Source organism: Hippopotamus amphibius, chromosome 5, assembly GCF_030028045.1.
Source record: "Hippopotamus amphibius kiboko isolate mHipAmp2 chromosome 5, mHipAmp2.hap2, whole genome shotgun sequence".
NCBI classification, from domain to species: domain Eukaryota; kingdom Metazoa; phylum Chordata; class Mammalia; order Artiodactyla; family Hippopotamidae; genus Hippopotamus; species Hippopotamus amphibius.
Window position 1 is genome coordinate 99283203 of NC_080190.1, and position 24876 is coordinate 99308078.

The following is a 24876-nucleotide window of genomic DNA, read 5'->3' on the forward strand; positions in this document are numbered from 1 at the left end:
CCAGGTAGAGCTCAGAAGATTCTCTCAGTTGAGGAGACAGAGCTGAGAGTCAAGGGAGCACAGGTGGCTACAGTTCACAAGACAAAATAACGCAGAGGAAAGAGCTGCACAGAGTGAAGATTCAGAGATTATCAAAGGAAATTCTTAAGGAATGGGATAGAGAATTGGTCAACATATGTGTGTAAGGATGTGACTGAAGTCTGGAGAAAGAATCATGCAATCGATATAAAAGAAACAATGCCTGACATATAGGGCTAACAGTGCTTGTTCCCACCAGTTACGGGTTGTCTGTGGGCACTAGATAGAGTAGTAAGAAGAGTCTTGCCTCCGTAGTGAATAGTAATTACCCTAGAAGAAGCACTGTTTCAGTCCTACCTAACATATCTTAAAACACCTGAAGTAATCAAATTGTTTCTATGTACAGTCCAAGAGCAAAGCTCAAGCATAATTATAGAGATATAAAAATATTCACCCAACCAGGCAAAATTCACAGTGTCTGAATTTTCCATAAGATCAGGAACAAGACAAGGGTGTCCACACTTATCAATTCTATTCAACATTTTACTGGAGGTTTTATCTAGTGTAATAAACATAAAGTAAAATTATCAATATGTTCACAGACAGCATGCTTATCTATCTAGAAAATTGGATACCATCAACCAATTATCTATAATTGATTAGTGACTTTAGCAAGATTTCAAAATATAAGACCATCATACAAAAATTAACTGCATTTCTATATGTTTTCAAGGCTGTGAAGGCTCTATGACTTTACTCTATTTGTAAGCTAACAAGTTAGCCTGACACATTTTCATGAATGTTGGCAGAAAACATGAGATTCCTGACTCAGAGACGAGAGACTCAAAAGCAGTAGCCATTTGTATGAGCTCCAGTTCTCAAAGAGTGAGATGAACTGGGCTTATTCGTGGGAGAGGGGAACCACAAGCTTAGAGAACCTAAGTCTTTTATAATAAGCAGTAAGCTGCTTAACTTTTCCCCAGAAGGAGACATTTTATTTAATTTTTTTTGAAAAGTAAACAAATCCTCTCTTTACTGTGGAAAGAGACTCCTTCTCTATAACCCAAGATTGTTGACATACAGACATCTTTGGAAATAAAGTCCAAAAGAAAGGCATTATCTGTTTCTCTGCTCATGAGAAATACTGAAAAGCAAGTGACCTATGGAGAATTGTCTCCCATCACGTACTAGAAAAGAATAATCAATGAATGAAATTTAAAAAAGTTACAATGGCATCAAAAATATTAAATATTTAGGGGTAAATAAAAATAAAATGTGTATGACCTATACACTGAAAATTACAAAACATTGCTAAATGAAAGTAAAGAAGACAAATGGACAAATATGCCTTATTCATGGGTCTGAGAACTTGATATTATTACAAATGTCAATTTGTGCCAAATTTATCTGTAGATTCAGTACAATCACAATCAAAATCTCTGCAGACTTTTTTGTAGTAACTGTTGAGCTGATTCTAAAATTCATGTGCAAATTCAGAAGACCTAATATGGACAAAACTTGTTTGAAAACAGTACTTGATTTCAAGTTTTTGTTTTTGTTTGTTTTTTGGCCTTGCCACATGGCTTTCTGGATCTTGTTCCCCCACCAGGGATCAAACCCAGGCCCCTGTAGTGAAAGTTGGGAATCCTAACCACTGGACTGCCAAGGAATTCCCTCAAGTCTTATTTTAAAGCTACATTAATCAAGACAGTGTGTCATTGGTGTAAAGACAGAAAAAATAGATCAGTGAAACAGGATAGAGAATCCAGAAATAGACTAAAAACATATATGAACAAGTAATTTCTGACAATAGTACAAAGGAAATTTAGAGGAGAAAAGATAATTTTTCAACAAATGGTGCTGAAAACATGGGTTCATTGAAAAAATATAACTCTAATTCACAACTTGTACCATATATAAAAATGAATTCTAAGTGATCCAAACCTAAATGTAAGACATATAACTATAAAACAACTAGAAAAAAAAATAGGATAAAAATATATGTGACTATGACTTGAGCAAAAATTTCTTATATTTGATGTCAAAATCACAATTCATTAAGAAAATGGTAAATTGGGCAACATCAAAATTTTAAGAATTTACTCTTCAAGGACACTAAGAGAATAGAAAGACATGCCATCAACTAAGAGACAATATTTGCAAGCCACATATATGATGAAGGATTTGTATCCAGAATATGTAAAGAACTCTCAAAACTCATTAAAAAAAAAAAAGCAACTCAAAAATAAGCAAAGAGTTTGAACAGAAACTTCAAGAAGGATGACATATGGATGCCATGTAAGCACAAGAAAAGATGCTAAGCAATATTAGTCATTAGGGAAATGTAAGTTAAAACCATTGTGAGATGCTAATGGCTAAATTTAAAAGGACTAACCATGCCAAACTAACCATGCCAAGTTGACAATTCCTTTAAAAGTTAAACATACAGACACTATTGTACTGAGACATTTTCCCAAGACAAAACATTTGTGCAAAGACATCTATGCAGATATTCAAAGCAGACCTATTTGTGATAAACAAAAACTGAAAACTATTCATGTATCCTCAATAGGTGAATGGATAAACAAACTACGGAATATCCATATAATGTAATACTACTCGGCAATAAAAAAAGGATGAACTACTGATTCATACTGTAAATGAATGAAGCTCAAATAACTACGCTGAGTTTAAAAATTCAGACAAAAAGAAGTGCTTGCTGTACTGTTACATTAGTATAAGATTCTAGAAAGTGCAAACTAATGTACAGTGACAGGACGTACCTCAGTGGTTGCCTGGGAACAAGTGAGATAGATTGGGCAGGATAGAATACAGAGGGGCATGAGAACACTTTTCGGAATGATGGACATGTTCATTGATTATATAGATCCATTGGATATGCTGACAGATATATACATATGTTGAAACTTAAATTATATATTTTAAATGTGTACTGTTTATTGCTTTTCATATCAGTTTTTGTTGGAGTAGTTTATTTCATAAATTTAAATACATTAGTAACCATGCGTAGTAAAATTTTATTCCTTCATTGCTCCACAGCAGATTAGTTATGAGCATCAAAGTTAATACTGTTCTAGTTCAGTCACTTAAGTCCAGTGATAATCAAGAAGAGTGTCCCCGTAGAGCAGAGAGGGGACAACCTGTCTCTTCTTGGCTAAAGTTCTCGTGCTATTGAGAACAGTAACATGAGAAATTAACTAAATATTGATTTAGACAATCTATTTATTGCATACCTCATATTTAAAATGTATAATCTCAGTTTAATATAGAAGTTACAATTTACAGTGATTATATTTTCAAATAAGTGTTTATATTGGAAATGACTATGTAAAATATTTTGATGCCCACATTTTGAGTAATTCCATATTTGTTATTTTATATACTTATATATGCTCTATTTTTTGCTCTCTAATTTCCTTAGTCTTATCTTTGTTTATTTTCTATTTATATTTTACCATTTTATCACATTTTTGAGTAATGAAGCAAAGTATAAGTAAGTGAACAAATATCTCAAGGAATTTTCTTTTTAACCTCATGTATGTAGTTTTTGTTTTTGTTTTTTCTTAAGAAGCCAGTTCTTAATATCTCCCTTCACTGGTCAATATGCTACTCAGTGTAGCTTCATGTATTTCATCTGTATAAACTGCAGGCCTTTCTACTCAATGGTAGCCAGTCTCATGGTTTGGTATATGTGACTGTCACATGGTATACCTGGCATTGTTTAGAATAGTAATGTCTAAACAGACCCCCTCATCCCTCTACTTGATATTTAGCAGTAAACTGAGGCAGTCTCTTTCATTTATGTTCAAAAGTTGGTTTATTTAGTGAGAAAGCCCCAGAAATAGAAAATGCATCACACCCCAGGGAAGTAATATGCTTTTCTCCAGCAACTTAATATACTACACACTTTGTACTAGTCAGCTGTCCTAATATCACTCAGGTAAATCCTGTAAAATACAGTAATGTTTGTAAACACAATCAAGGCAGATGTTTATATCCTCGATTACTAGTCATATTCAGGTTGAATGGTTATAAGTTAATAATATCAAAAATCTATGTTAGAAATTGAGTTGGTACAGTTTCCTCCCAGAGTTGGTCATGAATTTAAAAAACACCTTCAGTGTTGTCCAAATTAGTAGTAGTCAAAATTAAATAGTTGAAAAGTTGTCTCAAAAGTTGTCTCGTATTGTTGCCATCACTCAATAACTTTTAAGCAGGACTTATCATCCTATTTGACAGTTTTGTTTCAAGAGGCAAAAATCACTTATAGAATAGGAACCAAAATATCTGAGGCAGAAAAGAGGAGGGTAATAAAAGTTTGGAAATAAGAAAGGCATAGAAAATATGTGCATCAAAAGAAAAGAGTTGTCTAAAATATGTGGTACCAGAAGATGACAAAAAAAAAGTTTGCTTAAGAAATGGTTTATGTGCATTATTACTTTATTTCAAACACCCATAAACTGCAATTTCTTTATGCTGCTTACAAATCATCACCCTTGAAAGGTTTAGAAAGTGCTAATGAAGTTCATTTAAGGTAGAAATACATTGTTTCTTACATAGTAAAATGGATAACCTAAAAGAGCTCTTTTAATATAAGTAGATAAGGATTACTTATTTTTCTATAGGAAATAATGAAAAACTGATGCTTAAAAAGTTACATTAGATTAAAAAATTTACATTCAATGGCCTTGGTGTACACAATTACACAATAATAGATTTATAACATGCAAACTATCCTATTTTTTCAATTAAAAATGTTTAGAGAGTTTTAATATTAATGTTTATATTTTACATTGACATGAAGTGACCATCTATACCAAGGGGCCAAACATTTAATATTTGAGAATATCCCATGGTATTTTTACCTGTACTTATTTATAATTATTCAGAAAGTCTATGGTATGCTTTTCTTATGGCTTTTTTATTTATACTACAAGTTGCAATATTTTTTCATCAGTAGTACTTGTGTCTCTAAATGTTCCTCATTTTCAAAAACTTTTGTCACATCCTTTTATTTGTTGACTTTGAGTTTGAGTTCCCTAGGAAGCAAATACTAAGATAAAGTTAGAGGGAGGGAGGTAAACCTGTGAAAGATAAAGCGGGGAGGAGGCAGGACTGGCACAGAGTCTTGGCAAACTCAATGAGGAACTCCAGGGCAAAGACTGCTCACTAGAGAAGTCCCACGTAGGGCAGAAATTGTCAGAATCTAGTATCTCCTGTCCTCAGTCATTGCCTGGAAGCTGCCCAAGCAGAGCATGGCCCAACAAAAGGCACTCAGCTGACTGCTTCGCCCAACCAGCAGATCCAAAGGCATTCAGCTGGTTCTTTCCTCACGGGAGATCTAAGCTACTCACCTCAATGTCTGCCACATTTGGATAAGTGTTCAAAATTCTCTACTTACTTGATAATAAATGCTGGTAACAAAAAGTCACATGACCTCCAAAATCGGGCATTTATTCAAATTTCTTGAGTAACCTACCTATAAACAATATAGAAATTAAAACGTAATTCAAATAATTGGCACTGACATCAGAGTTCTTAATCATTGATTATTGGCATTATTTATTTGAGTAGGTAGAAAGCAAATTCTATAAAATATTGTGTTATATAATAAAAAATACCATTTATTGGGTACTATGAACCAAATATAGTGTGCATATTTTATACATTTGATCTATCATTATTTCCAGAACTCTGAATAAGAGGTGTTAGTATTTTATGTATAAATTAGGAAAGGAAGCCTCAGATTTAATGACTTTCCCAAGATCTCACAGCTAATAATTGGTAGAGCAGTCATCTCCTAGATGGATCTGATTTCAAAGCTGTCGAATGTTCCACTAAACCACAGAATCTAATAAAGAATATATTGATTATTTATGATAATTTTTGAAAAAATGTGTACTGTTCTCAAAAGATATATCAATGTTGAACAACAATCAGCCAAATAAACATAATTATTGGATAATCTACATCCAGGCTTATTTTATATGAAGAAAAGCCAGCCAATATGAAATTTATGTTCTAACCTTTTCTGTAAGAGGTCAAATAGTAAATACTTTTGGCTTTGTGGATCATAAGCTCTCTATCATAATAACTGCTGTCCTTGTAGGATGAAAGCAGATTAGACAGTATGTAAATGAATTGATGTGTCTGTGTTCAGATAAAATTTTATTTACAAAAACAGGCAGCAGCTCTGGTGGCCCTAGTTTACTAACCATAGTTGTGATAGAAAATACAAAATACAAATGTATAAGTAGAGTTTTGTAGACTCTGAGGAGACAAAAATACAGTTGATTGTTTTGAAAAAATTAATAATTTAGAAAGGGTATCTGATTACTAAGGATACAATGAACAAGGCATGAGCATAGTACAGTGGATTAATTAATAAACACTTCCAATAATAAATGTGGAGTGATTAGTTGATAAAGGGGGAAGGAAGCAGGAAATCATCAGCAATTCTGAAAGCCAGACAGAGTGTAAACATGTTCTGTTTTGAAACTCAATTAGAAATAGTAAGTTAATGACTGAATTAAGAGACCTGGACTATAGTACAAATGTATTAGCCATTGGTTGTGTGATTTTAAACACGTCACTTTTTTGACTTGTAAGATAAATGTGTTAGGCTGATTCTCAACTGTTTTTCTGATTTAGTACACATGAACAACATAGTGTACTCCCCTCAGTAACAGTGTCTCAGTTCAAGGATATTAGGAAAGTAGGTAATAGTCTCAACCTCCAGAGTAGGCACTGTCCTCTTGATAAAAATTCTTAAAAGTAATTAGACACTATACTTTTTCCTGTAGGAATAAGCATGTAATTTAAACTTCTTTATGGTATTGTTTGCTTAGTGTCTGTTTTCTTGTGCTAGTCCCTCAGCTCCACAAAAGCAAGAGCCTAGTGTGTTTCCTTCATTATTGTATCTACAGCTCTTAGTTCAGTTACTGGCTAGAATAGGCTCTTAACAAACATGCATTGAATGGATGGATGGATGGATGGATGGATGGATGGATGGATGGATGGATAGATGGATTGCTGGGTGAGTCTCATTGAAAAATTATTGGGCTAGAAGATCCATAAAATCCCCTCAAACTCCAGACATTCTTTGAGGTTATTCATTTTATTTATAAAGCTTCTCTGTCTTGAACTCAGACTTGTTGATATTTTCCTCTGCATTCTGCCAAGTACAATGTCAGTAAGGACCAGTTTTTTCCACTTGCTTCAGAAATCAACCTCATATGAAATCCAGTAAATGTCTTCTTTCTGCCAAAGAGGCAATATTTTCCTAGAGAACCAGACCATTTGATGGTAAGGTAGTTTAAAAATCTACTTCTCCTATTAAAAAAAAAAAATACTTGAATATGAATCACATAATTACTCAAAATCTAAAAGATAAGAACAAAGTCATTTCAATTTTTTCATGTGAAAATCTTACCTTGTCAAAATACAAAAGGAAGTGTATAATTGTATTTCCTTAATAAGCACTTGGAGAATTCAAATATGTACTGATGTGTTTTCTTTTTTGTTTCATTTTTTAAGGAGAATATAGATACATTAAAAAAGAAAAAAAAAAGAAAAAGAAAAAACCCTGGTGTTTTTTCTAAAAGAAAAAAATTAAAAGCTAATTGAGATCTTCTAGACGAAGGCCTTGATCATTAAAAATGAAGGGCAGATAGTTTCTCTTTTATTGATGGAAAACATTTGACCAACAGTATTGGGGAGTATTTCCAAAACGCAACTCCCTCTCCCCAAAATAATGCTTTTATATAATAATAAGTCTTTCATGGAAGGACTGTAAGTCTTTGTCTTTTTCCACACATTATTCTCTCTGAGACACACTGGACAACACATAAACTGCATTTCTGTGAATATTTTCTCACGCTGCATGCACCAAGGCCTTCTGGGTATCCTTGAGACTAGCAATATCACTAGAAGGCCTGGAAAGAGCATGAAGAAATTTTCATGGAAAGGGTAGAGTTTAGGAACGGCACATAGAAGTGCTCTAAAGCATACTAGAGTGCTTCTGCTTGAAAGAAAAGACAACCAACTGAATTGAGCTGGTAAAAGTTTTACTTTACATAGCTAGCATGGGAGGCATTGAAACTATATACTCTTTCCTAGTTAAAGCTCAAATGAAAGGAATGGAGGTAAATACTCATTGAGATATAGGCTAACAGAACAGGAATCTCTTTTTTCTATTGTTGTAAAGCATTTTAAAGGTCATAGAGATATGAGTAAAGTATAGAGCAAGCTGGGAAACAGCTCTGTGGATTTTCCATCTCACTAACTCTGGCAAGGAAGTGACCTTTTGAGTGTAGCTTTTTTCTTTATAAAGTATTCAGATTAAACAATGGCTCAGGAGAGGTGTATATTTTTATGATAATATTTCCCAACATACAATTAAATATAATCACTTAAATGGTCCTCCAACACAGTACTGGGTCATGCTTTTAAATTTTCTCAGACTTGCTCATAGCTATAAAATTAATTTTTCTTCTTCTATCAACAAGACTCAAGACTAAAGCCCACATTATTTATGTCCCTTTATTGTCCCTTTATGTGAGACTTTGGGTATTGTATTCAATTATTTGTGTGATATTAAACATGATTCTTTGAATCAATAACCATTTATTAAACACCTACTGCTTTCCAGACATTATATACAAGGTGCTGCAGGAAAATGGTATCAGATATGTTTATCAAGTTGTTCACAACTTAGGGTGGGTGGCAGGCTTGTGATTCATTAAAGTGCAGAGTACTAAGGAAGATGGTAAAAGCAAAGACTGAGTGTTCTGACAAAGTAAGAGGTTCACCTTAATCAGATAGGAACTGCTTCCCAGCGAAATGATGTCAAGCTAAGTGTTGAAAGAGTCATACCAGTTTTCCAGAAAGGGAACTAAATAGCATGTAATGTAATGTGTAATAAGAGGACCATATTAAGAAAAATCTTGACATGACTTATAGTTGCGTTTGGGTTTTATCACAAATGCAATGGGAAACTGCTTAAAAATGTGAACAAAAGAGAGATAAAACCAGGCATGCACTCTACGGAGATCTCTTTAATGACCTTGTAGAAGATAGATTAAAGAGAGGTGGACTGGAGGCAGGGAAACAAGGAAAGAGGCTTTTGGAATAATAAAAACTGTAAAATAAAAGGGTTTCTCTTAAGGCACACACCTGGAAGACAGTATGATACAGCAGCTAAAAGCCAGGACTTTGGCCAACAGACTTGGGCTTATACACCTAATATCTGTGGATGCTTGGATGGTCAAAAAATTACATTGAACAGTCTCACTCAGTAAAAAGAAAAATAAACCCAATCAGGATAATTGAGCTTTGGAGTGGGTGTGACAGGAACTCACATAGTTCAGAAACAGGCTACACGTGCCACCTCTCTAAATAGGCCTTCTTGTTTCTCTTGTGTTTGTTTGTTCTTTGCATCTACTCCATTATCTTTTCTCTTTCAAACTACCTCTCTGATTACTCAATGTCTTCTTCCTCATAATGCATGCTTGCCTAGGGAATCATGACTTTGTAGGCCTCCTACTGGATAATGACTGTTCAGTTCACCCTGTTGAGTGGGAAAGTCTCTCAATATTCCCTGGGTCATATTGACAAGAAAGAGGCATGGATGGCTCTGTTCATCTCTTCTCATCTGCTTAAGCCGTATCTCCATAACTGCAGAGTTTTAACTGGCTCTAGGTTTGGAGTGGTAATATAGAGGGAGGCTATAGAGAACACTGAGACCTACCTTAGTGCTTGTGGACAAGACAGTTGACTTTAAAAGGGATGATGGAAAAGCATATCTAGTACCTGTGTCAAGAAAAATGATCTGCAGGGGGCAGGTTCAAAGAAGAGTTATGAAATCAGATTAGCTGAATGTAATGATCCAATAGATATAAAAAACTATGAACAGGGAGGTTTCAGATGTGAGTCACTAGCATATCATGTTTTCAAATAGGGATTAAACAAGAAGAAAGGTTTTTTGATTAATTCAAATTTGAACATGTGGGTCAACTTTGTAGAAAATCTGTGTAGGTAACTATATATTTTTTTGGCTTTCAAGACATATTTGGACTACAGAGAGCCATTTATGACCACTCTCTGTTTTGGATTCTTGTGTTTTATTTTACTTTAGTCTTCCATCCTTGTCTCCTCTACCTCCTTCCCATTTGCCTACTCTTCCCTCTTCCCTGATGTGATCTTTTTGGGGGTCACATGTTTCTAGAAGCCCAGTCCTGGTTACTATTCATCCTCTCTATATATTCCCCTGTATTATTGCATGAAATCATAAATTAGTAACTGCCATATTTATGCTTGTGACTTAAAATCTATTTTCTTCAAACACACATCCAATTGCCTACTTGACTTCTTCATTTAAATATCTAAATGACCTCTCATACTTTTGATTTGAACCCCCACAGCCTATCCACCTCAGTCATCTTTGTCTGTTTACATAACACTATTATTCTCTAATTTACAAAAGTCAGAACTTCAGGATTTTCCTTGATGCAATCTTTTCCTTATTCTCCACAGCCCACCCATCAGCAATGCCTATCAATTTCATCTCCAAAACTGATTAATTTGTGATTGTCATAATTCCTTTCCATCTCTATTGCTGCCATCTTATTCCAGACGACTTATAAAAAAAAATTAACTGAATTATTCATGGTTTCCTTATTTCACTTAGAATAAAGTTCCAATTTGACAAAGGCCATGCAAATAGAGTTCCTCGCCTCTATCCTTACTATATACTCCTACTATGTTGTGTTCCAGCTATCTAACAAGATTTTTCCCATTAGGACTTTTGCTTTTGGTGTTTCCTCTGCCTCTGACCATGTTCAATGGGTTGGCTCTTTTGAATTATATAAGTCACAATTCACCTGTTGCCCAAATAAAGGGGTCTTTCCTATCTCCACTACAAAGAAGCCTCCCATCCACCCCATAATTGTATTTATGGGGTTTTTTTTAATATCACTTTTCTTTTTGAAAGTATCTTCATTCTTTTGCTTATTTAGGGTCAGTTTTCCCCACACAGTCACTGTGATCTAATTGCCATGAGTAGAGATGTTGCCCTTCTTGTTCACTCCCATATCTCTAGTGCCTAAAGCAGTGCTTGGTATGTGGATAAATGATTCAATTAATGAATTCTGGCAAAAGATCTTTGATAGAGCTCCTCACTTCCACTCTTCTAAGATCCATTTTCAGCCAAAGACCAAAGATCATCTTTTGAAAATAGGAAACAGATGCTACCCCTATGCTAACTGAATCTCTTTGATGGCTTACCAGTGCACTCAAACTAAGTTCCAAGCCCATCGTATAGGTTTTCAGTGCTACTCTCTTCTTGTTTATGACATTCCATGGATCGTCTTTCAATTTTTGATCGTATAAAACTCGCCTTTTCTTGGAATTCTTCCCAACATTCTTTGTATGGGTACCATCATCTTCTCTTTCTTTAAAATGTGGCTTGTGTTAATTCTTCAGAGAGGCCCTGATCGCCTTACGTGAAGTAAGTTCCCCTTATGTTTTCTTTTTCTCAACAGCTTGTGTGTTTCCTTCATAGCATACATTAGTTTTTCAATCACTATGATTACACTTTTGTGTTCTTGCTTTTCATCTCCTGAATTCACTTGAATGCAGGATGATCTGGGTAGTGATCAGGTCTGTCTTGTTCTCTTTAGTATCCTTTGTACCTAACATGATACTTGGGACACTGAAGGTACTCAACAAATGTTTTAATTTAAAGTGATAACAAATGGTAGTAGAAGCTCTTAGAGTAAATAACATTACCCTGATTACAAACTAGAGACTGCCAGCTAAATCTAGCCTTAAGGTGTGGTTTTTTTGGTTCATTTGTGTTGTATTGTTTTAGGCCAGTAAGTGGTTTTAATTTTTTTTTAATTCCTTTGGGTATAACATGAATGTTACAGTTTATCATAGTCTTATCTACAGATAGTATTTAAATAATTTAACAATGAGGAAGACCTTACATCTGTTAGAAAAGATACAGGATACTTTGCTAGATATTAAGATACTAACTGTTTTATTTTGCCAGATATCAACCTCAAGAGGAGTTAGTTATTCAAGAAATTGCTTGATTACAGAAAGATCCAGAGGGACCAGAGGAAGAGGACTTGGGCAGGGGAGTGTGGATAGGCCTTTAAGGCAGTAGATATTTGCTGACTTTTGTGGATGTGTCTCAATATTTGAATATCCTTGCCACTCCACTCCTGTCTTCTCTAGCCCAGGGCTTATAAATATTTGAGTTTGTGACAGCACTCTGTCTTTGCCCAATTTAAAATAAGAAGAGAAGAAGGCAGAGAATAGAGCCTTGGGAAATGTTAACATTCAAAGACTGAATAAAATAAATGAATCTCAGAGTGGAGCAGCTAAAGAAGAAAGAGAAAAAACAACAACAACAAATGGTTTTCTAACAGCTCAGGGAGAAAAGTTCTTTTAAGTGGTCAACTGTGTCAATAGATAAGGGTGGAAAATTGTAGGCATTGGTGACTCCAGGACAAAAGGTATCGGTAGGTAATGGGTATTAAGTCGACTTTCAGTGGAGTGAGAAATGGTTGCAGACTACTTGAGAGGCGTACCAAAGATGGGAGTGGTGTACACAGTCTGCCAAGGATGTGGAACATGAGGAAGGGTACTGTCTACAGATAATTTCAAAACAGCAATAAAGCTGACTGAAATTCATCCTTTTTTTTTTTTTTTTTTTTTTTTGAGTATTTGCATACTCTGGCAATTCTAAGCAAGTTTAGGGTTAACATTTTGCTCCCTTCAGTTACCACTCTTGAAGAGAAGGATCACATAAGAGCTAGGAGAGGGCATCAGGTCCACGGAGGATGATTTTGTAAGACTAGATGGACTTGTGAATGTTCATATGATAAAAGGAAAGGGTCAGCCCAGAAGAAGTGTTTTAACAGAGTAAAGGTTGTAATCAGTACCGCAATCTGAGGGCATATAGAATACACAAAACACAGAAATGGTTTAGCCTTGAATGAAAATAAGGCCTCTAATTCCCAGAGGAAGAATCCTTGATCCTTGATTCAAAACTGTTTCAATATGGCAAATTGTAGATCTTTTTTATTTCTTAATACACAAATTCTGATTACATTATTAAATAGTTTTTCATGTCCACTTGAGTGAAAATACCATTGATGTTTCAAAAATGACATCAATATTCCAGATGTGATTGCTGCTAAGATATTTCATGGATTTCATGTAAAAGAATTTTAAATGCATTGTGTTAGTAGATATATTCTAATTTCTGGTATTAAATTAGTGTATTCTGCATTTGCACTTATTTCATACAGGTAACAAATATTGGGTGTTCAAGGACACGACTCTTCAACCTGGTTACCCTCATGACTTGATTACTCTTGGAAGCGGAATTCCCCCTCATGGTATTGATTCAGCCATTTGGTGGGAGGACGTTGGGAAAACCTATTTCTTCAAGGGGGACAGGTCAGTACACACTTCACATGAGGAAAACAGTTAACTAATGTTTAGAGGAGTCAGTTTTTCTATTCTATGATAGGCATGTACATTTGATAAAAGTATCTGTATGGATATAAACACAAGAATTAATAGAATTGCAAATATTTTTAAAATAATATTCAAGATAAATCTTCCTCTAATATACCCAAATAATGTAACTTTCTTATGAATATATATATATATAGTATATATTCTTTCTCTTCTCTATAATCTTAACATGCCTATAAAGCTGTAGAGGTAGTGTATATTTATCCTTACAAAGTATTTTCTTGTAATTTTACTTACTGAAAAAGTACATTTTAACAGAGGCTTTTTTTCACTTTTATATTTAAAGTTCAATTTTTACACTTTGCACACAATTAATTGTGAACATTTTCAAATACCTTCAATTTAGTCATGAGTTCTATTTCTTAGGACACTATTTATTTAGGTACCAGCAGATAGGTGCTATGAACTAACCAAACTATCACTGGATTAAACACTTTTAGCTTAAAGTATAATATCTCTTGCTATTTTCTGTCATTTCTTCTCCTTCTATGACATTACTAACTGGGTTTGTAAAACAAAGTGAACTATTAGTCTATGATGTACAGTAGCCACTAGGCATACTAGTTTCATGCTTGCCCACTTTTTGACAGATATTACATATAAAATATAAGCTGAAGGCTTTACTTTTATTATTTTAAATAATATTAGGTTAAAAAGAAATAAAGATGAAAAATCAAATTTTATTTACACTATGATTATTTGGGTCACAATGTGACACTCTTAAATAACCTTCATTGCTAAATAAAACTTAAGTATGTTATTTTACAAGTAAATTTAAAGCACAAACACATACAAACACACATAAAAACAACAGGCTTTAAAGACCAACAAGCTAGTATTGAGTTTGCCTTAAATCTTAGCATAATGTAACCCTATAAAATGTCTCCAACTTCATAAGGAAAGGATATAAACCTTGTTTATTTTGTACTTTGTAATTGTTAATAGCAAATTATTTAAAACATTGAGATTTATCTGTGAACAAAAGGATCCTATCATTTGTGTCCATGTATAAAATGTATACTTTTACATTTATTCAGTTACAAATTCTTTATATATTAAATTTGTATATATTTCTATAGCAAAATGTTCATAGATTTTAATTCACTGTCATAAAACTAAGGTTTTGCTAAATGTTTCTTACTGAATCACAAAACAAAAAAGATTCATCAAACAAAAACTTTATTAAGGTGGAAGATACTACTTGTCACAAAAAGTATATGACTCTAAGCAAAATATATTTAGTTAGCATATGAAAAGAGAAGAATGGAGAAATTGATTGCCACAGCATGGTGACCCCTAATGAAAATATATCTGTGGACTTATATTCTTTAAAATAACAACCTTCAAATTTGTTGGAGTTTAATTCCTCAGCTGGTTTTAATTACCTGAATGTACTCTTTCAGGACTAGGTTCAATACAGAATTCTGTCCTTTTGTTTGTTTTTGGGTTTTGTTTGTTTTTTTTTTTGTTTGTTTGTTTTTCCACAGAAAGGGGTAGAAACAAAAGGCTGAGAAGACACCTTGGAGAAATCAACTTCTACAGGACAAAACATGAAAGCTTAGCTTTCATATAACAGTTTTAATTAGGGTTTCATAGATGATAATAAAAACTGCCATTTTATTATCAGTTAGCCATATTTTTTTAAATGTTTCTGTCCTAAAAATTTAGCACTTCTCAAAAAAATTAAGTTTAGAAATTAAATGCAGGCTACCTCAAATCAGTGAAATCAATGAAGCTTAGATACTAAATTTATAATAGAATAAAGATTCTAGTAAATGAAAAAAGGAGTTTTAGTTAATTTTCTACTTGACAAGCTGTATGAAAAATATAACAAAATATATAGAAATACTTTGATTTTAAGTTTTGCTTAAATAACTGCTTTTATAGCTTTTAAAAATATTTGAAGCAGGATCCCAATTAATTTCCATGTGTGTGATCTTATGTAAGAGTTCATGAGTCATAGATGTTTTATGAACAGACTACTTCATATTTGTATAATTGTTTAATTTCAAAGTCACACAATTTATTAATAGATTCATTCTAGATTAAAAGTAGATGGAAAAGACATTAAACTATTTAACTTAAACATAAAAACAACAATTTGGTTGTCACTTTTATATGAGAATTCAGTGAGTCTTCCTTATAGGCATTATATATTTATGATACCTATCAATTTTAACATTTTATATATTTTCCATGTGTTTTTTGAGAGAAAACGTATTGAAAATTGATTTATCCTTACTTATTCTTCCTCTTATTTCATTGACATTTTTCTGTTTTAAAAAATGTAAAACAGATTTCTATTTCTCTAAGGCTAAGATCAGAAAAGGATTTTAGAGATAACCTAGTCCAGGTGTAAAAAAACTCAGTCACTTTAAAGGATCAGGCAAATAATGCACATAGTGCTGGGTACAGCAGTAACATATATGGCAACAGGGAGTGATGGGTACTGTGATGACCTGGAAAGTACAAATACTCTAGAAAAGCATTCAAAATCAGAATCATTTGTATAATTTGCTAGACAAAAAAGCATGCCTTTAAATTATATTTGGTTCAAGCACTGCCATATGTCAGCCCTGCATCTTGTTCACTTCTTACCAAAGTCTAGACAGCCTCCGTTACATTCTGCAGGCATTCATCCTTCTGTACCTGACTACCTGTGGTGACAGCATAAATATGAGACAGCCCATTCCATTCTCAATAGCTCTAATTCCTGCTTTTGTAAGATTTCTGTACTCATCACGGAGTATCTCTCATTCATTTATTTAAAACATATCTTGAGCACATACTATGTGATGTACTAGATAATAAAGGTATAGTAGTAAAAAAGACCACAAGGTTTCTGTTCCCATGGTTCTTAGATTCTATGAGGGCAGATAGTCGTAAACAGCTAAGAAATAAATGACCCTGATACATTAACACTAAGAAACCCTACAAGAAATAAAGTAGGTGATTATGTGATAGAGGCTCATGGGTGGTAAGGGAAATTAGTGTAAAAGTCAAGAGAGGCCTAAATTGTGAAGGGGATACTGATGCAGGGACTTGAGTGGGGAGAAATTTCAACCACATGAAGTTATTCAGAACAGTGTGTTGTAAGCCCATGAAATAGCAGTACAAAAACAATAATGTTAGAAATTCTCCAATCAGAAAAAAGCCACTGTGGCTAGAGCATAGTGAGTAAATGGTCGAGGAGGTCACACAGGTAAGCAGGGACCAGATTACGAGGCCCCAGAGAGCATGGCAAAGACTGGATTTTATTTTAAGTACCGTGGAAAGGCATTGGAGGGTTTTCAACAGGACAGTGCATGTTCTGACATGTATTCAGAAACATCAAGGCCTCCGTGTGAAGAATGGACTTCAAAAGTAGAAGCAAGGAGATGAATTGGTAGGCTGTTGAAGTAGTACAGGGGCACACAGTGGTAGCAGTGGAGATGGAGCAAAGAGTACAGTATACATTTTGAATGTAATCATAACAAGTTGTTCTTATGGCTTGGATTTTAGGGGTGAGAAAAGTAAATCAAAGACAACATCTAGGTTTATCACCTAAATAATTGAGTAGATGGTGCCATTTCTGAAGATGCAGCAAATAAAGGAAGGAATATTGGGGAAGGGGATTAAGAGTTTGAAATATTCATTTTTGGATTGAGACACCTGCTTACACACCAGTTGGAGAAATCAAGCAGGTAGTTAGATGATAACTGAATTCACAAGGAAAGGTGGGTTGGAGGCACAGATCTGAGTGTAATTTCATTTAAATTGTATCAAAAGTAGGGGCCCACATGAAATCTCCCAAATACAGAGATAGCTGTAGACATGAAGATGAAATGATGGTTCTTTAAAGAGATCTGTAAATTCAGATTAAAATGTCTGGTTTCACTGTTTCACATATAGATGGAATTCAGTCCCTCAGACTCCTACTTGCCCTTTTCTTAATGTGCTATAATTTGATACTTGGTTACATTTTGATCTTCATAGCATTTAGCTCTAAAATGCTATGTTCCTAAATCATCTCACCACCTTCTCACAAATATATCCAAGGCTCTATTGTCATACTTCATTCTAGGCTGAACCATTAAGGATTTTAAGACATTTTCAAAGAAAGAGAGCAAAATTTAGATCTATTTTGGTTTGTTTTATTGTTATCACCACTAATAGGCAAACAGAAAAATACTTTTATTTCCTATAGCTTAAGTTATATGTTTATGAAGTAATTCCTTTCTGTGCTTTAAACATTAGCCAACAGAGTACAAATTGATATTTTCAATTCTGTTGCATTTTTAATTATGCTTCTGAAAAAAAGAGATTTTGTATGACTATTTGGGTGTGAAAAAAAAGTGTCCCTGGGTTTTGTCATAACAGAGGCAAGTAGCTCTGACTCTGGAGTGAAAAAATGAGACAAAGTGGATGAAAAAAATGACTGGGTCATTTGAAATCAACCTTGGAGCCACTTTTTGTTCAGTGTGAGTTCAGAAACATTAAAGTATAATCATTTCAGATTTTCTGTACAATTTATTTGTTCACACAGAAGGAGTTTAAGAAATTATGTTAAACTATTACATGGACTACTTTTTTTTCTTATGGTTATGACTAATGATCAAGTCTAAAAAATGATGACTAAATCCCATTTCTATTCATAATTTATTTCAAATGATTGATTTACAATGCTTTTCTCAAAGAATCAGTTTAAAGTCATAATTCTACAGCAGAGATTATTGATATATCAGAAGTAAAAACTATAAGGTTTATTTGTAATAGCTTCTATCACATGCTGACCTTACTGCACAAAATTCCAAAATGTTTCCATTATAATATCTAAATCTTAAACCCCTCCAAGTGGTTTATTTACATAATGTTCTATCTGAATATGTTAATGTACTTCTCAATGAACCCATAAGTTTATTTTTCAGGGAGAAAAAAAATCAGTGGGATAAGCTTTTTTGTTCATGTTGAAATATGTTCAAATATGTTCAAAATTAAAATGAAAACCTGTATTTATGAATAAGCTTCAGCATTGTCATAAGGCAGATGAATATAATGTCTATATATCCTAATATAATAGACTGAAAAATATTATGATTGAATATAGTTAGATGATTCTAATCACATTTAAGTTTTCTGGATATATATCAAAGGTGACACAGCAGATTACCTGAGGGTCCAAGCTTATGTTGAGGTTTTCAAAGATTGTGAAATGATCCCAAATTATAGTTTTGCATTATCTGCTAATGAAAAGACAGAAAAATTGCTTTTATCCTGACAATTCATACCAGGATTATGTTACTACTGGAGAGTACAATAAAATTCCCATTCCATTAATATTTTCATGAACTGTGATCTCAATAAATCTTATGTGTCTTGCATACAAGTGCTCAGAAAAAGTGTTGGTAGACAAATGGATCTATGAGTGAATAGAGCAAGGGATGAAGGAAAATCATATTGACATAATAAACATAAAGAATTTGAGTGAGGGCCCAGAGAGAGTAAGATGACAGAGGGATTAATATAAGAATGCTAGTCAAGGGAAACACTAGTAGTAATGTGGTAGAAAATTGTACTAAACTATGAATTAAAGAGTATTAGGTTGAGTTTTTCAACTCTGTAACATTCAAAAAGAGCAAATGTGACTAACACATTACCTTTGAATAATGCAATGCCCAATGCTTTGTCATTGACTGAATTGTGTGACTATATACTACATCTATGGTTAGGACATCAGCATAAGTACCTTTTAACATGCAATATAAAAGATTGTTGAGGGATTTTAGTGAAATAAGATTAAAATAATGTATGTATATAAATTTACTTTATAGCTACAAAACACTACATGAAGAATAGGTATTGTTACATGAACATTGTTAAAAATACATCTTGGAGAACAAACCTGGTTTCTGATTATGTAGTAATCTTCCTTAAATCATATGCAGAGTGTGATCCCATTGTCCCTAGGATTTTAGATCATTCCTGGGTTAGCAAAATTTTAAAACTTGCTTTAACTTATGGTTTATGTCATCTAAAAATGCCATTTATTGTAAGATACATCAGTATTTTATCTATCATTAAGGGAAAAACTCTGCCTGATATAATTTGACATAGTATTGAGATGTGAAATAACTATAATGGGGTGTGAAATGTGAAAAACTATGTATCTTAGAATCCATGAAATTAGGTATCTGATGATTTCTCTGTGAGAGGTTTTCCTTATGGTCAACTTCAGGAACCAGTTTGTATATATGACTATTTTAAATCCCATTGAAATATTTACTTGAGAGAAGAGATCTGGAGATTTTGAGTGCAATCCCAACCCCATTAACCATGCTATATTCATCACAGTGTGTTCTGTGATTAAGAAATATTCAAAAATAACTTAAAAGCAGATGTTTCCATGAAAAAAATGTGAAAGAAAATACATAGTTTAGTTTTTGTAGAACTTTGCACTCCCTACTTGTCTTCTTCAGAAAGATAGGCTAGGATACCAAGATTTTAGCTCAGTGCTTCTGTCTGAAGCTTTTCCTGATCTCTCTATCAGAACCTGCCCACATCTTCTATGTGATAAGAATCTATGCCAAACACCTAGACAGTGTGTTTTCCTTTCTGGATAAAATCTGCCTTGTGGCTGAATAAATAATTGGGGTATATCCTGAAACAATCTTTTTCTCATTTCCATGTGAACACTGAAGATGGAGGAAGTGCTAATATTCCACATGTTACTTATCTGAGGTATCGAGGAATCTATAGCAAAATATTTTTTATAAGATCCCACAACTCTGTAGATAAAGGATTCTCTGCATATTCTCCTGAAACCAGAGAATATCCAGAAAAGACTGGATCTTTTTTCTTTTTCTGATTTAAGCCAAATGCCTAATCCCAAGATAATGCATTGTGTGTTGCTTCACAAATCTGTTGGTAAAACGCTACCTATAGTATATGTTAAGAGATGTTTAGTGGTGGGGGTAGAAAATGTTGTCAATTATATTTGGCACGTGTAGAGGAAAGAGTAGTGACTTTTGAAATCAAACAGAACTGGTTATCAACCTACTTATCATTCAATGTCCTCCCAGAATTCTCCTCTCTCAAATGGGGACAATGACAGCTCTGTCATGGGTTTATTGTGAATAAATATTTGATATAATGCATAGAGCATTATGCCTGCCCTAAAATAAGCAATATCACTGTGAACTCCCAATGGTTTCACCCATTTTGAACATTCAGATGTAAAATTTTTGACTCTTAGAACATATAGACAATAATGAGTGATCCAAAGCAGGATATTCACAATTTGTTCCTTAGACATCTAGTGGGTCTGTGAAAGTGGCCCATTGGCTACCCTGTGAAGGAATGAGAGTCTGAGAATTCTAACTCTTGGCAAGCTTTGCTTTTATCTGTTTATATGGATATACACCAAGGACTCTAGTCAAGACTTGCCCAGAGGCTACACCCATATAAACAATTGCCTCATCAACAATTCTACTTTGATGTCTAACAGGCATCTGAATTTAACACACCTAACACCAAACTCATGATTCCTCAAGCCACCCTAATTTACTTGTCCATGCTTTCTTATCTCACTGAATGGCAACTTTATTCTTCCAGATATTCAGGCCCCAAATTCCTGAGTTATGCTCAACTTTGTACTCTCACATCCTGCATTCAATCCATTAGTAAGCTCTGTGGGCTTTTCCTTCAAAATAATATCCCAATCCCTTGAATTATTATCAGCTCTACAGTATACACTATAGCCCAAGGATTACTGAAATGACTTCCTAACTGGTATCCCTTCTTCTACTTTACCTCCTTCAATCTGTTTAACTCACAGCAGCAGTGTGTTCTTTTCAAAAATAAGCCATGACTTGAAGGTCCTCTATACAAAATCTACACTGGCTTCACACCTGTCTTAGAGGAAAATAAAAGGTTTTGCCATACGTGTAAGGGTCTATCTGATCATAGGTGATGGTTCCCACTCCGACCTTGTCTCCCCTTTGCTAACTCAATTCTAGTCACTATAGCCTTTCTGTGGATGCTCAAGTACTCCAGGCTTATGCCTACCACAGAAACTTTTGATAACTAGTTACTCTACCTGTCATGTTATGCTCCCCAAAACTACCTATGTTGCTTCTCACTTCTTTCTGCTTTCTGCTCAAACTTCAGCTTATCAAAGAAGACCTCTCTATCTAGTAATTTTAAATAGCTGACATATTCCTAGATAATTTTTTCTGCTGTGTTTTCTTAACAGATCTTACCACCTCCTATGATAAGCACACATTTATTGATAAATTGTTTTTTCGCCTGTAATCCTTACATATCCTAAAATGTAAGATTGATGAGAGCCGGGTCACGTATGTTTTGTTCAAGCTTGTATCTCTAGCACCTACAATAATGCTAGAAACACAGTAGGTACTCAATAAATATTTGTTAAATAAGATTGTGCTTATTTCAAATGAAGTATTTTTGTACCTAAGTGAGATTTTTAAAAATCATGAAAACCTCCGATTTCTATATAGGTTGGTGATACCCTTTTGAATTGTAACTATGCTTAGCTAGTGTTTTAAAATTAATTTTAGCAGGCTGAATTAATATACAATAACATATCCATTTTTAACATATTCAAAAGAGGAAACAGAATAAATTGTGTCCACTGTCTTTGCATAATTTAAATCTGCTCTGTAAATCACTAAGGGGTACGCAGGTAGCATACAGCAAGAATTTAATGAAAGCTAGCTAGCTGTTATTGTTTGTATACATAATTGTCTTTCCTATGCATGTGTTGTTGTTTATTTATCCATTTTAGGTATTGGAGATACAGTGAAGAAATGAAAACCATGGATCCTGGCTATCCGAAACCAATCACAGTCTGGAAAGGTATCCCTGAATCTCCTCAGGGAGCCTTTGTGCACAAAGAAAATGGTATGCAACATGTGCATTATATATTTCATGAGCTTACTAAGTATTTGAATAATCTATCCTACTTGTTCACTATGTTAAATGAGTATAAAGTAACATACTCGAGCTATATCATATTTATATAAACTTTCCTTCCTAGATTTATATTTAATATTATGCTCAAGATGTTTTTTAACCTCATTCTATTTTAGTTTATAAGAAAAAAGGATAATTTTTAAAAATGAAAAGTGTTAATACCTTTGAAGTAACCTCACCTATTTTCTACTAAAATTCATGTAAAGATAATAACAGACATATGTGGGTCAGGAACTGGTTACAAAAAGGATGTGTTATAAATGTGGGCAGAGGCATAAAGACACCTGATAATACAGCATGTTGAGGATTACAATTTTTCATGCATGCCTTTGGCCTAAAGTGTCAACAAACAAGGAAGATCCCAGCTCAATACAGTCAGGCTAAAATAGACATAAGATTGCTTAATAACAAGAAACAGATCAGAGAGCTGCCCCACCTTCCTTGCTTTCCATCTCAGGATTTGGGATTCAGCCAGATTCTAAGCGATGTTAGCCAAGCAATGCATAATCGATACTCCTATATCTGTTGGTACGGTTTGAACATTTCTTTCCTCATTCAGGGGTTAGCAAGTAGGAATAAACCATAATAATAATAATTCAAACAGTACTATATGTCTGTTTTTGCAGAAATAAAATGCTGCTTAGAGATTCTCTTTAAATATGTTTTTTTTTTATTTTTGTGCTCAAATATATTTTCTGTTGATATATGGAATGTTGTGTACAAAGCTGTATGGCTGTACTGTTGGGCTAGATACTTTTGTTTTTTAAAATCTAGACTTAGCCAAGTATATTTGACCATGTTAAAAATAGTATCTTTGTTATTAAAAATTTGATTGCATAAAAATAAAATAAAATAAAATTTATACAAAATATTTCAGAACAAAGGAAAGTAACATCAAACTGAAATACAGAAAAAAAAAAACATACCCTCTCAAATGGTTTATAATAGGAACCAGAAGAAAATAACACATTATGTGGCTCCTAAATTGCATGAAAAATCTGTAACATATATACAACAAGAACAAAATAAACATCATTTGCAAGAGCAAAATTAAATGCATCTAGGGGGAGGAAAGAGCAAAAAAATTAATGAAGAAACAGGAGAGAATGAAAAATCAACACCACCCACTGAAAACAATGACTGACCATTGACAAATCGCCAGAGTTTAAGAAAGCTTTACACTGGGTATAAAGTGAAGGAACTGAGACCCAGGATGATACCAATCAGAAAAGTCAAACACAAACTGAGTTTTGACCATCGATATATGTAATTTATACTGCATTCTGTGCAATGGTATCCCACAGGTGAAACACTGTAGGCAAAGGCTAAGTCAAAAAGAATGTTGAAGCCCTGATTATAGCACTGACTAGAATTATAGCTTTTTGTGTATTCTATTGGTTCAGAGAATCAAAGGACCAAGTTAAGATATAGCCTGTATGTAACAAAATCAGAAATCCACAAGAGAGAACAGATTGAGATGAAACATATCTGTTTGAGATAAAAAGGAAATCAATAAGAAAATGAAGGATGTCACAATGCAATCAAATTGGAGGCAGTAAAATCATATCAATAATATGGCAAAAACTCAACAAACTATGCAGATGCAGAAGACAAAGAACTGAAAAAAAATTTGACAGATAATCACATGGCAGGCAGAAAACCTAGATCATCCCCTAAAATTGTAACTGTCACCAAGAATCTATGGGGAAGAGGAGATTTCTTGAGGTTTGATTAAAGGGGGTTGTTTCAGCCTGGATAAAACCAACTCTAACATTTGCACAAGTCCTACCACTGCTCTAGATAAAAGTTATCACACACTATATAAAAATATATGCAAAGAAAATTAAGCCAAGATCTTACCAGTGATTAAGAGTAGCAAGTTTGGTAATAATTTTTCAATTCCTTTTCTTTATTAATATTCTAAAATGAGCATAACTTTTATAATAGAAATAACTTTAAAATAAGTAATAATTATTTCAAAAGATTGAAAAAGTACACATAACCTTAATTCCTTAGCATGTTAAGTGTTTTTATTTTCCCTGTTTCTATTCACAAGGCCACTAAAATCTGAGATTTGATTCAGGGTCTCTGGAAACAAATCATAATTATATAAAGATAACAAAAAATCTTCCTGCATCTTGCCCCATGATTTTTCATATTCTTGTCCATTTGAAAATAAGATTTGTCTAGTATAAATAGTTTCTTTACATTCAGAATTTAATATTTTCCTTTCATATAGCAAATAATAACTTTGTAAAATACTGGCAAAGAAACAAAAGCATGTTGGAAAAATCAGTGCTTACTAATGACAAA

General features: G+C 33.6%; 1 protein-coding gene across 1 annotated transcript in view; it reads left to right on the forward strand.

Annotated features, from left to right (window-relative positions):
- The window catches only part of MMP16 (matrix metallopeptidase 16), a 336546-nt gene that overhangs the window by 305746 nt on the left and 5924 nt on the right, over window positions 1–24876 (forward strand). The window contains exons 8-9 of the mRNA XM_057735374.1: window positions 13359–13509; window positions 22376–22491. Coding sequence (XP_057591357.1) covers window positions 13359–13509; window positions 22376–22491 — 267 coding nt within the window. The remainder of the gene's footprint in view (window positions 1–13358; window positions 13510–22375; window positions 22492–24876) is intronic.